Genomic DNA, 12,888 nt, shown 5'->3' on the forward strand with positions numbered 1-12,888 from the left:
ACCCTGTATATATATATATATATATATCTTTGACTCAGTTATACCATTTAGGGAGTATTCCAGTTTTATTTATCTTTTATTTTCGTTGTTGGCACCAAAAGTGGGATTGTTCATTCATTCAAAAGCCCACATTGATATAATTATAAATAATACAATATTACAATATAAAAATACACAAAGATCCACCCACTTAAAGATTCAGGAAACACCCCAGATGCATGGCCAGTTCATCACAGGGCCAACACACACACACACACACACACACACACACACATACACACACACACACACACACACACACACACACACACACACACGCACACATTCACTACACACTGGATTTACAGTTTATTATCCAAAATCTTCAGTGTCTCACACACACACACACACACATGTTGGTTTTTATGGTTTATGGGGACTCTCCATAGGCGTAATGGTTTTTATACTGTTCAAACTGTATTTTCTATTGCCCTACACCAACCCTACCCCTAAACCTACCCCTCACAGGAAACTTTCTGCATTTTTAGATTAAAAAAAAAAACTAATTCTGAATTATTTATAAGCCTTTTGAATTACGGGGACACTGAAAATGTCCTCATAAATCACCTTCTCGTTGTAATACCTATGTCATACCCATGTTATTACACAAATTTGTGTCCTCATAAACCACATAAACATGCACACACACACACACACACACACACACACACACACACACACACTGTCCTGCATGTTTTCGGAGTGTGGGGGAAACCGGAGACCTGGAGGAAACTTATTGTGGGCTTATTATTTGTAATTAGTGAAACTCTAATTCATCACAAATATAATGAATACGCAGGCTGGTATGAAAACAAAATATGATAGAGCTGCCTTGTCCTTTAGGACTATATAAAGTGAGGACATCCCTTTATTAAAGTGTTGTTGTCTCTCACCATCAAACATAATTAAAACCCTAGTGGAAGAGTTTGCTAATGTGCAGTGATTGTTTTCATGTATGGCCTTCTGTGCTTTTGTCAACCATAGAATGGCCTCCTGTTTGACTGTCCTAGCGAGTAATTAGTGCTCTGTTGTGATGTTTAACAATAAACTGAATGCTGAGATCTCACAAAATCTCATCTGTAGTCTTAGTAACAGACAAGCTTACACAAAATATAGGATCAAATTTAATAGACATAGAGGCTTTGGATACGAGCTGGGTCTATTTAGTTTGTCTTGCGTAACGACATTCATGTGGTTTTCAAAGAGCTGTGACCCTTTAAAAGAGCCAAATGCTCCCTGTTTCCCTCAAAAACTAAACAGTCAACAGTCTGAAGTTTCTCTCACCTGGGAGTTTGCTAGCAACGGTAAACCTTATCAGTTTAACGTCATTATTGTGAGTGTGATATTTCTTATTTACAGCAGTTCTATAAACAAGGATAATATTGAGTAACTGACTGTGCATTTATCCCACTTATTACACAGCTACTTACAATGTAAAACAAAATAATGTAAATAATGTATGTAATAAATGTAATTATAATGTAAAACAAAATAATCGGAAACAAAAATATTTCATTTCAATTATTGAAACTTTTTTTAAAATAAAAAATAAAACAAAAAAGAAGATAAATATAGATAAAGTAGAATTAAAATAGAATAGAGAGTGCTAGAGTTAGAGGGTCAAATAAAGGTATAGAGATATGAGACATGATAGCACAGCTATGTAGGAAAATCAGTTATTCTGTTTAGAGTAGTTTAGTGTCATAGTGTTACATGTAAATACCATACGATATTCAGAATTTCAAAGAACTGTTATATTGCAAAACAAAATGAGAAGCTGTAACACTTTAGTATAGGGACCAATTCTTACTATTTGCAGCTTATAGCCATGCATATTATTAACATATTGAGTGTTTATTAGAATTATAAAGCACATATTCTGCATGACCATGCTCTACATCCCTAATCCTACCCAATACCTAAACGTAACTACTACCTAACTATTAATAAGCAGCAAATTAAGAGTTTATTGAGGCAAAAGCCGTAGTTAATGGGTTGTTAATAGCGAGATTTGGACCTTAAAATAAAGACCGAAGCTGCATTTCTTCTATTGTCTGCCCTGCAGGAATGGAAGGATCCTGATCTTGGATGGATGCAAGAGAAATCTAGATTTCCAACTATTGTTTTGCCGGTTGATAAAATCTGGATTCCTCGGATAGTTTTGGACAACGCGTGAGTCTCAAGACTGATGCTGATTTATGGCATCTTATTTTTTTTATTTATTTTGATGTTGTTAAGATGCCGTAATTTCCCTCTGTTTGCAATCAGAATAGAAACGAGCATGGAGCCGTACACTAATGATGTACAGGTGAGGCGGGATGGTACTGTGAACCATGCGGTTGTTTTATTCACGACGGTGAGCTGTCAAATCAACCTCTTTAACTACCCCTTTGTGGCTGGGTCGTGCCCTGTGGCCATCAATGGATGGAGCCAGAAAAGTAAGACGGAAATCACAAGAATATTTGTTAAACAGATCATGACCATTTGTTTTTAACCAGTGGAATATTTCTACTTATATTACGCAAACATTATAAATGAATTGTGCCTGCTGATAGTGCCTGTTTTCCACAGCTTGCGCCAAGCACATAGAGCTTTGTAAATACGGTCTATGATAGCCTTGTTTACTTGGAAATGAGACGTGTTTGCACTGAAAAGAATGACAATGACTTCATTTAAATAGCTCATGGCCTGATTAAGGTGAATTACAGCAACTGTTTAGTGAATTGGCCCTGTGGAAGTTATATTTGAATAACTTGAATATGTCCTCTTGTTTGTTTGATCCAGCTTGCACGCTCACACTCCAGATCGCTGATAACGTGACTTTGGTTGGCGGCAGTCGAGGAGAGTGGCAGACTACTAGCGTGATCAAAACTGTGGATGAATCAAATCGTGTTTATCTCCAAGTAATTAAATGATCCACTCCAAAACTTCTGATCAAGAGTACTGAGTTTAGAGAGCTTGTTACCTGTAACCCTCAAAGCATAGGATAAATGGTCCATTGTACAACCATATACTAAATAATGACTCACGTTTGATCTTTGAACAGGTCGCTCTGTCGATTAACCCCTTCAGTGCTTTTGTGACCCTGATCCTGCCCAGCGGACTGGTACTGCTGGCTGACCTGGTGAGCTTTGCTCTGCCATTCGAAGGAGGAGAGCGCAACTCTTTTAAGGTCACTTTGGTCCTGAGCTTCACCATGTTCCTCCTCATCCTCAGCGATCACCTGCCTAACGGTGGCTACTGTAGCCCCCTCCTCCGTAAGTGAAAGAACAGGGAGAGAAAAAAATCTGCTCCATTTTGAGAAAAACTGGGTGGTATGCAGTTTTACTGTGCTGATGTAAAGGGATTCTGACTGTACATTTGACAGTGTTTAGTCTTAATATTAGACTTTATTAGGATCTAATATCATTAAACCTTATGATAAATCCTACAGAAAAGCGCTCAGGCAGACGAGGAAATATTATGAAAATGTTTGTAGGCTATATGTAAAATTTGAGTAAATGTCTGTTTTGGGGAGTTCAGATCCTCTCTTTCCCTCTATATTTGCACCATGTACATATAAGGAAAACATTTTTATACTCCCAACATACATTTAGCTTTTCTAACAGCATGCACAATAATAAGTAGATGGCGTTTTCTCTGTTTTCTCTTCTAAAGACTACCACTTCAGCTTCTGTCTGGTGTGTTTGGTCATGAGTATGCTGGCCTCCATAGTGCTAACACGTCTGTCTGTAGACGACAGCTTCTTGGTGTGCAGACGCTCCGCCAAAGTTCATCCATCAAACAGCTCCAAACCAAATGACGGCCTGGATCAGGAGAAAGGTATGAGATGATGAGAAACACAGGATAATTAGCTTTTATAGCCTTTGCTTCAAGTATGAAACAAACAAAAAAAGTGCAACTGTGTAAGGTAATAAAGCAAATAAAGGTTTACAGTGAATTTATAACAGCTAAGGGGCGTTGTTAGGCACGACGCGAAGCGGAATGCCTAAAACCCCCTTAGCTGTTATAAATTCACTGTAAACCACGGCTTCACGTGGATTATTGCTTTTATAAAACGGTTATTCCATATACATAGTAAGGTTTTACAGAATAAAACAGAGCAAATAAAGTGTAAAGCCCCGTTCACACCAAGCACGATAACTTTAAAGATAACGATATTAGCGTCCACACCAGCGAACGATATCGTCTGTTTATTCGAAGCGCACGCGCGTCTGCCGCTTTAAATTCTTGAACTTGTTACAGCAGGATAGATTCTGATTGGCTGTCAATTTTTTATCGTTCATCAGCTGGAGAAAAATCGTTTTGAAAGTGATTCCAACGATATCGATTCTCTTTGTCTTTATCGTTATAGTTGTGGTGTGGACTCTGCTATTCTTTAATATTGAGAACGATTTTTAGAACTATATCTTTATCTTTATAGTTATCATCGTCCTCGGTGTGAACGGGCCTTAATGATATAAATAAAAACAGTATTCCACCAAACAATGTAGTTCCTCAGAAACAGTTGTGGTTCCAACAAAGTGGTTGCAGTGCAATACACAGAAGTAAACAAAGGTGTGTGTTTGTAGAGTAATTTACAACAGCTTCGAACGTGGCTCAACCAATCAGAATCAAAGACCGGAACTATCCGTTTTATAATATATGTTTTTCAACAGTAATATGCTTTTTCATATCCTGGCCTAAAGTTAACATCTAAATGCCATTCACAATGCATTGTACTGCTGTAAAAAAAAAAAAAAGAAGGCCAGGACTTAATTTTATCCATCAGCCATCCATATACAACTACTTAAATAGAAAAATTGACACAAATGATTGACAAAATTATGTTTCAGTAAAATGCTTAAAATCAGGATTAAAACCTTCATCAATCAAGCTTCTTTAGCTCACATTATACAAAAGCGGTGCAACTGTTTGGTGAATTCAACCCTCATTTTATTTATTTATTTTTTGTGCTAGTGGTGCAGAAATGACACAATTCAGTTTTATTTAGACCAACATTGCAATAACTTAAATGATTTGGTCTGCATCAACAGATACAGGTGTGATTACAACAAAGTCTGGTGATCTGGCTTCAGAGACGGCTTCAATCCAGAAAATAGTGAACTTTTTGGAGACCATGGATGAAGGAGAAAAGGAGGTGCAGAGTAAAGTGGCATTTGCTTACCTCTTAGACAAATTCTGCTTTGGCTATTTTATAATCATCTACATACTTTATGCCATAGTTCTTATTACTATCACCCGAACAGACATTTGTAAGGTTAATAATCTAGATTTCTGGGATGAATCCCACGGAGCAGATGCCTACTATGACTACTCATACTCATACTCAGACTCAGACTCATACACAAACACAGATCAATAGTCACTTTCACTGCACTGTTGTTTCTCAGATTAGCTCTGTTTTTTTTTCTTTCCTAATTGGTGCATATAATCTGTAGCAAACTTTGCAAAGTAATGACTGAATAATGTACAGGACATCAAATACTGATTTATTAATATTTACAAGAATATCAACAAAATCTTGGGAATCAATACAAAACAAAATACAAAATAGCTCAACTTGTAATTCTCACTGTCTTATTAAATGTGCAATCTTTCTGCATGCTATTGAGATTGAAAAGCAATTTCATTTGTATTAAACCACTATATTCTCAAAGGTATTTTCGTAGCATTAATTATAACAACAAATAGAAGTGTTATTTTAATCAAAACTGAAAATGTTGTCATTCTTAATAAATGTTGTGGATCATTTATCAGTGCGCATACTTCTAAATAAATACAGAAGCTAAAAGAAGACTTGGTAAGTAATTGGGTAACTGTTTAACTGTATCAGTTATTTGTCTTTAAAGTGCCCCTATTATGGGTAATGGAATGTTCATATTTTGGTTTTGGGAGTCCCCAACAACAGGTTGACATGCATGCAAGGTCAAAAAACACTTTCATTGTCTTATAATATGCATTTATTTTTACCTTACTTGCTCAACGACTCCCAAACGCTTCGCTCAACGATTAATTTTTTCAAACCCCTCCTTTGCGTGACTCTAATCTGCGGTGATTGGTCCAATTGGTCTTATTTTCATTTCATCATGAGCCTGTAATGCCTGATAAAGCAGCGTTTGTAAGCGCAGTGCTGCTTCGTGTACAGCGTTACTGGGGAAACCGCTATTTTTACCGCTCCAAAAGTGGCACCTAGTGGCAAAGAATGAATTTGCATTTTCATTCTGACCAACGCGAAAAGACCAACAAGTGGACGGGCAATATGCTAATGTTTCATGTTGATGCCAACATGAAACAGCTTGGGATTCGTTTTAAAAACGACTCGTTTCAATGATTCAGAGTCGACTCTTTCTTTTGAGAGACAATAACTTTATACACGGTGCACTTTCAGATTTAAAACTTTGCAGGATGTTTTCATTCACTTAGAGCTGTGTTACACACTGCATGAAAGGTAATTCAAAAAAATCCATAATAGGGGGGCACTTTAAATGTATAAAGTTGATATACCGGTATATATACTTTTCCACTTTTCCACTGACTTGTGAAGTTCAAGAGCTGTACCCTGGCCTATCCTACAGTGGCAGCTACCTTACTTACTATCAATAAGCAGTATCCAGTCAAACACTTTGGACAGAACATGCTTCAGGCACAATCTAATTCACACAACTCTCCAATGAGGATGTTTTGCAGTTTGGTTTAACCTAACAGAAGACTAACTGTTGTTCTCCAAGCAGCTATCACAACAAAATTAAATGCACTGTTGTTCCCTTCATTAACGTCACACACTGTCCTGAATCTTTTGCTGGCCTTTACTTTCATATGAGCTTGCTCTGTTTGGTGGAAAGCCTGGAGGTAACTTCCACTGCGCTGCATTTACATACGACTAAACGAGGCATTACTGACATTTGCAGGAAAAGCTTGATTTACTCTCCAGTTGTGTCATTCCAAGCTTGCATTTTCTGTTGTTCTCTGGGTTGTTCACCTGGGGTTGCACCCCATTTTAAAATTATGAATAGAATAAGACAGTACGAAGCAGTACAACACTGTACTTCGAGGGATCAAACACACATTTGAATAGTGTCAGACTAGACATTTGGTATTTAACCTGACAATAAACACATGTTTAGGATTTAGAAATGTTTAAATCAATTTTAAGAAAATTGATTTAACAACAAAAAAAAGGTAGCTGACCCCCAGGATAAACTAACAATTGTTCTCCATCCAGCAGTCCAGATTAAGTGCACAATTATTGCTTTTGTTAACATCAGGAACATCTAACACCTCAGGGGGAAAGACTTTGCGAATGTGGATTGACTCTTCTGAATGTTCTGCATATATTTCCTTTGTGAATCTGTTTGTGCATGTAGATTGCTGTTTTGTTTGGCTGTGAGGCAAATGAAGTGTAAATTTAATATGTACTGGCTCTATTTTGTTTGTCCCACTGTACGTAACCCCAGAGGCTCATTGCCTTTAAAAACCCAAGTGATGCTTGTTCATATAATCCATAAATGGTGACAGCTCATTCGTTCATTTGCTCATGTTGGCTTGCAAAGGTAAGTTTATCAGTTTTTTTTAATGTTTCTTAAGCTACTGTGAATATGGCTACTTAAATGATGCATGTAAAAGAGAATTTTGACTATAAGAGAATATGAGAAAGAGATTTTTGTGTGTGTGTGTGTTTATAGGAACTGAAATGCTTCTTCGACACAGGATTTCATTGTTGTTCCTCATCCTTTCAAATCTGATTGGTAAACACTTTCTCAAGCTGCAAGTGAATGCACTTTCTACTGTAATTTTTACAGTTGAAATCAGTGCATAAGTGCTATGGATTCTCAAATGTTTTTTTTTATATTTGCCTTAATTAAAAGTAATGTTTCTAACATGTTTATCTGGTCCAACAGTTTTGGCAGATTCATGTGACAGTCGATGTCTGGCAAATTATATAATTGGCAATAAACTGATAAGTGCACCACACGGCAATAACTGTTCTGTCACAGTAAAAATCACTTCAGTGCAATATGAGACACTGTCATTTGTAAGTATCAGAGTTTTTTTTTCTTTTTGTCTTTGTTTCATGCTTGAAAAAACGAATTGATAATATGAAATGTCACTGTTATCCATTTAAACTACACTGGAAAAAGTCTGTGGTCAGGTAAATGCAGCAAAAAAAAAAAAAGTTTGAGATTGAATTCTACATTTGTATTTCAATTTAATATTTTGAACTAGTGTTCTAATTTAAATAAATGCAACTTCCGATTGTTTTCTATATTTACAATGAATCAAAAACGAGGCTATAAATCTACTAAAAACTGAATAAATACTACTAAATACTGCTCATAAAATCTCCCAGATGCATTACGTTATTGTGGCAGAGGAAAACGCAGAATAGATAATACAAACCTTTATTTTTTTTTTCTGTGTCACTGATTTTTAAGTGAAGTTTAGCAAGTTGCTTTTTGTGCTTTCATAAACATGAAAGTGGTACTTCAGCTTGAATTGATGTAATGGAAATGAAAAACAATTAATCATGCAGTCTTTAATGAAACAAGAGGATGTTGCGTACAACTGTTATATTTAAACGTGTTACAAAGTCACATTTGTAAGTAGATGGTATTCTATAATATCAAATGTTTCAAGAATTACTGACTCACTTTTGTTCCATATGACAAGGTATAGATAGATTGTACATATTTTTATGCAATTAAATGCATTTAAATTAAATGTTATATATACAGTATATATATATATATATATATATATTTTTTTTTTCAGTGTTATAATTTTCACATTGCCAAAACTCTGTCACCATTCTGTCATCATCCATATTTAGGATACAAAGAACATGCAAATGAACAGCCGTGTCAAAGTAAACATGGTGAGCAGAAACATTTTTTATTTTGAGAAAAAAAAAAAATCCTCATAAGGCTCAAAGCTCATAAACTCTTTCTTAACAAATGTTCACAATAATTTAGTTTTACAATGGGCAAAATGTCAGTGAATGTGTTTTTTGAAGTATATTTTTCTCCACAGATGTGGAACGATCCTGGACTAGCGTGGAATATAAATACATCTAATGCTACAGCAATTATGTTGCCAGTTGACAAAATCTGGACTCCTGGGCTAATTTTGGATAATGCGTAAGTGAACTTACAAGAGATTTTTGTTTGTGGTATAACGTGAATTGCTCTGTATAGTACATGCAAAAACAGGTTCAGCTTAAAGGGATAGTTCACCCAAAAATGAAAATTTGATGTTTATCTGCTTACCCCCAGGGCATCCAAGATGTAGGGGACTTTGTTTCTTCAGTAGAACACAAATTATGATTTTTAAGTCCAGCCGTTGCAGTCTATCAGTCGTATAATGCATGGCAATGGTAACAAAATCTATGAGAGTAAAAAAAAACATGCACAGACAAATCCAAATTAAACCCTGCGGCTCGTGACGACACATTGATGTCCTAAGACACGAAACGATCGGTTTGTGCGAGAAACCGAACAGTATTTATATAATTTTTTACCTCTAATACAGCACTATGTCCAACTGCCTTGAGCGCGCGCACAGCATCCGATGCGTGAGGTGTGTCTGCGCTCTGGCGTAGTAAATTGCACTCAATGCAGTTTTAAAATTAACTTCTAATTTATAGGCTACAATTTCTATTTGTTGTTGAAATATAATAATTTACACAGTGGCTGTCATAACTAGTCTAATATTTCGCGAAATGCTCTTCTCTAGACTTCATGTCTCTGGGGAATATAGTTTAAATTCACCGTCATCTAAACTTTAGACAGTAGAAGAAAAATACTGTACATCCGAAAAGTAGCTTTCATCATTGGATGGCTTCCTCTGGTGGTTGTCGGCCAATTTGGGTGACATGTCATATTCTCTCTTTTCATGCATTCAGAATAGATATAACCGTGCAGCCATACAAAAGGGATGTACTGGTGTTGAGAAATGGAAATGTGGACCATGCTGTTATCTTGTTCATAGCAGTGAGCTGTGAAATCAACCTTTTCACCTACCCCTTTGTGATTGGGGATTGTCCTGTGGCCATCAATGGATGGAGCCAAAGCAGTAAGATGACATTTTTGACTGAATAGTAGACCAATACTGATCATTTGTTCATAACCATGCAAAATCTTAAATGATTTATAGGGACAACTTGGAAAGATATTTGAATAACTGCTAAACTGCTAAACATTCTTTCATTTGTGTTGATCTAGGTTGTGGGCTTATACTATCATACCCTAATAACATAACTATGACTGGGAGTGAGCAGAGTGGAGAGTGGCTGACTGAGAATGTGGAAATAACAAAAGATTCAGAGTCTCAAAATCACACATATCTCTCGGTATGACATAAAGACCTTATGTCACATGATCTCTGTTTTCGTACTTGTACACAATGCAAAATTTTAGGAATAACACCCATATTAAAAAATGGAAGTGAATTTAAGAAGGGTACTTTCATCTCAAATGGAACATAATCAGTGATTTAATAAACACCCACTGTTATGTTTTACATATTATAAAATGTGAAATATTAGAATTCATGTTTTACTTACGGTTACTGCCATGTAGAAACAATACATGCAGTTTTTAATGACCTATGGCCAAACGTCAAGTGAAATTTGATTCCTTGTGACGTGAAGTTTCATTTAAATTTACAACTTTCTCCACCATATTTCTGTTAATATTCTGTGAATATTTGTTGATATAAGGCTGCATAGATGGTATATAAATGTATAATAATATACGTCAAATAATATTATGGCCTAACATTTCTCAGTCCAATTAAATCAATACAGATCAAATCATTCTGTTTCATTTGGAAATGTGTCACATTAGGGAAGTCAAATGCATTGTAAATGCTGTTTCATCTTTCCTTTGATACTACAAATGATTAAACATATGTAGGACTTTTAAATGTAATTTATTCTTATTCAAAATGTGAGTTTTGAACAAATATTATACATATGTATGTACATCTGACAGTTTTCTACACGCTGCCATTCATTAAAAAGGACCAAATTCAATATACACATCTTGTTAGGAATTCATCTGCAGAGTAAATCCATAAATATTAAATTGGTACGTATTCTTTCTTCTGTCAACTGTTTACAGGTAACTTTATCAATCAATCCGTTTAGTGCTGTTGTGACCCTGATCCTGCCCAGTGCATTAATAATGCTGGCTGACCTGGTGAGCTTTGCTCTGCCAGTTCAAGGAGGAGAACGCAACAACCTTAAAGTCACCTTGGTCCTGAGCTTCACCATGTTCCTAATCATCCTCAACGATCATCTGTCCAGTGGTACAAGCTGTAGCCCTCTCATCCGTAAGTGAAAAAACACAACAGGCCTCTTACGCACCTGTCATTAGCTCTGGGCAGTAGTTATAGTGGGATGCAGTACAGTAGAAATTACTTGCGCAAGTTTGCCGATGCAAATGCTTGGTCAACTCACTGAAAGCACTGAAAGCATGTTGGTATGAAATAAACGCTGCTGAGCTTTTTTTCCCTCACAGGTCACATTTGCATTTCACTATTGGATCAGATTTAAACTACGGTTACTGTAGGAAGTATGTGTGTTTCAATCTCTAGCATTAATCTTTTAGTTTTATTCACATTTCATTTGGACATTCCATTTGTTTTTGAGAAATCATTGACAAGTCAGCTGAAATGTTATATTGTGACGAATTCCTGAAAGTGATAGGTGGGGTGATGCTTTGTCTTGTTCAGGTTTAGTTGGAAGTGTTCTTTCATAAAAGTTTATATGTGGTCACTTTGGAGTCAGAGGTAGAACTGTTGTTACCATAGCAGTAGTAAGAAAAACTTTGTGAACAGATAATAGGTCTTGGGGATATTGAGAAGAGGAGGGGCCCCAGCACTGAACCCTGAGGTACACCAGTGGTTAGCTGATGCAACACAGATGTGACAAAATATGAACATTGCTCCAGAAGTCACATAACAATTTCCTAAAAAGGGCAATTTATTTATTATTCATAAAAATGTAAGTACATTAAGGTTTGCTAAATTAAAGTTTTTGCTCCAAAGATTACCACTTCTGCTTCTGTCTGGTCAGTCTGGTGCTGAGCATGGTAGTGTCGATAGTCTTGACGCGTTTGACATTAGATGACAGCATTCTGCCTTGTAAATGCTCAAAGAGCATCAAAACACAAAATGCCAACCTGGGCCAGCATGAAGGTAAGAAGAAAACTAAATACTGCAAACAAAGAGTTAATAGCTTTAGACTTAGTTGTGTGTTCATGCATATATATGGTCTCCATTAGCAGATGCTGGTGTGATTGCAACAACAAAGTCTACTGATCTGGCTTCAGAGGTGGCTTCCCTCCAAAAAATAGTGAACTTTTTGGAGAACATGGATCAAAAGGGACAAGTGGCAAACAGCAATGAGGCTTTTGTAGACCGCTTGGACAAAATCTGTTTCTGTTTGTTTTTGTTCATTGACATCCTTTACATCATCATTGTTGTCATTGTCACCAGAACAGATATTTGCAAACCCAAAAAGATGATTATCTGGGATAAAGATGATTATTATTATTCTTTTTGGGATGCTTTTCCTGAATATTTTCACAACGATACAGTTTATGATTAATAAACAATATACTATGATTTGTTTTTTGCACATTGGTGGTTTGGATCTACAACATTTCTGTATGTGATGTCCATGAAACAGAATTAGATTTTATATGAAGTTAATGTAAATTCGAGAGGAGTTCATCTAATCCAGTCAATCATGTTCCAAGGGGTCGACAGCATCTTAGCTTCCAATGACGTGGCTCTAGCATCCCTCTTCCTTCTCTTCTCCACCTTAGGCCTACATTCATCTTTCTA

The 12,888-nt window shown here is 36.2% G+C and overlaps 2 protein-coding genes across 2 annotated transcripts; both read left to right on the plus strand.

The window, feature by feature from the left end:
* Window positions 1-1,228: 1,228 nt before the first annotated feature.
* LOC107556592 (5-hydroxytryptamine receptor 3A-like) lies at window positions 1,229-5,404 on the plus strand. The gene is made up of 7 exons (XM_016239724.1): window positions 1,229-1,372; window positions 2,105-2,211; window positions 2,308-2,477; window positions 2,824-2,942; window positions 3,086-3,296; window positions 3,697-3,861; window positions 5,076-5,404. The coding sequence occupies exons 1-7, from the start codon at window positions 1,229-1,231 to the stop codon at window positions 5,402-5,404; spliced, it is 1,245 nt and encodes a 414-aa protein (XP_016095210.1).
* A 2,143-nt stretch (window positions 5,405-7,547) lies between these two features.
* Window positions 7,548-12,649, plus strand: LOC107556593 (5-hydroxytryptamine receptor 3A-like). The gene is made up of 10 exons (XM_016239725.1): window positions 7,548-7,592; window positions 7,725-7,787; window positions 7,941-8,074; window positions 8,870-8,914; window positions 9,070-9,176; window positions 9,941-10,110; window positions 10,260-10,387; window positions 11,160-11,370; window positions 12,088-12,237; window positions 12,327-12,649. The coding sequence occupies exons 1-10, from the start codon at window positions 7,577-7,579 to the stop codon at window positions 12,647-12,649; spliced, it is 1,347 nt and encodes a 448-aa protein (XP_016095211.1). The 5' UTR covers window positions 7,548-7,576.
* The last annotated feature ends 239 nt before the right edge of the window (window positions 12,650-12,888 follow it).

The sequence above is a fragment of the Sinocyclocheilus grahami genome, unplaced genomic scaffold, assembly GCF_001515645.1.
Source record: "Sinocyclocheilus grahami isolate Dianchi unplaced genomic scaffold, SAMN03320097.WGS_v1.1 scaffold574.1, whole genome shotgun sequence".
NCBI lineage: Eukaryota > Metazoa > Chordata > Actinopteri > Cypriniformes > Cyprinidae > Sinocyclocheilus > Sinocyclocheilus grahami.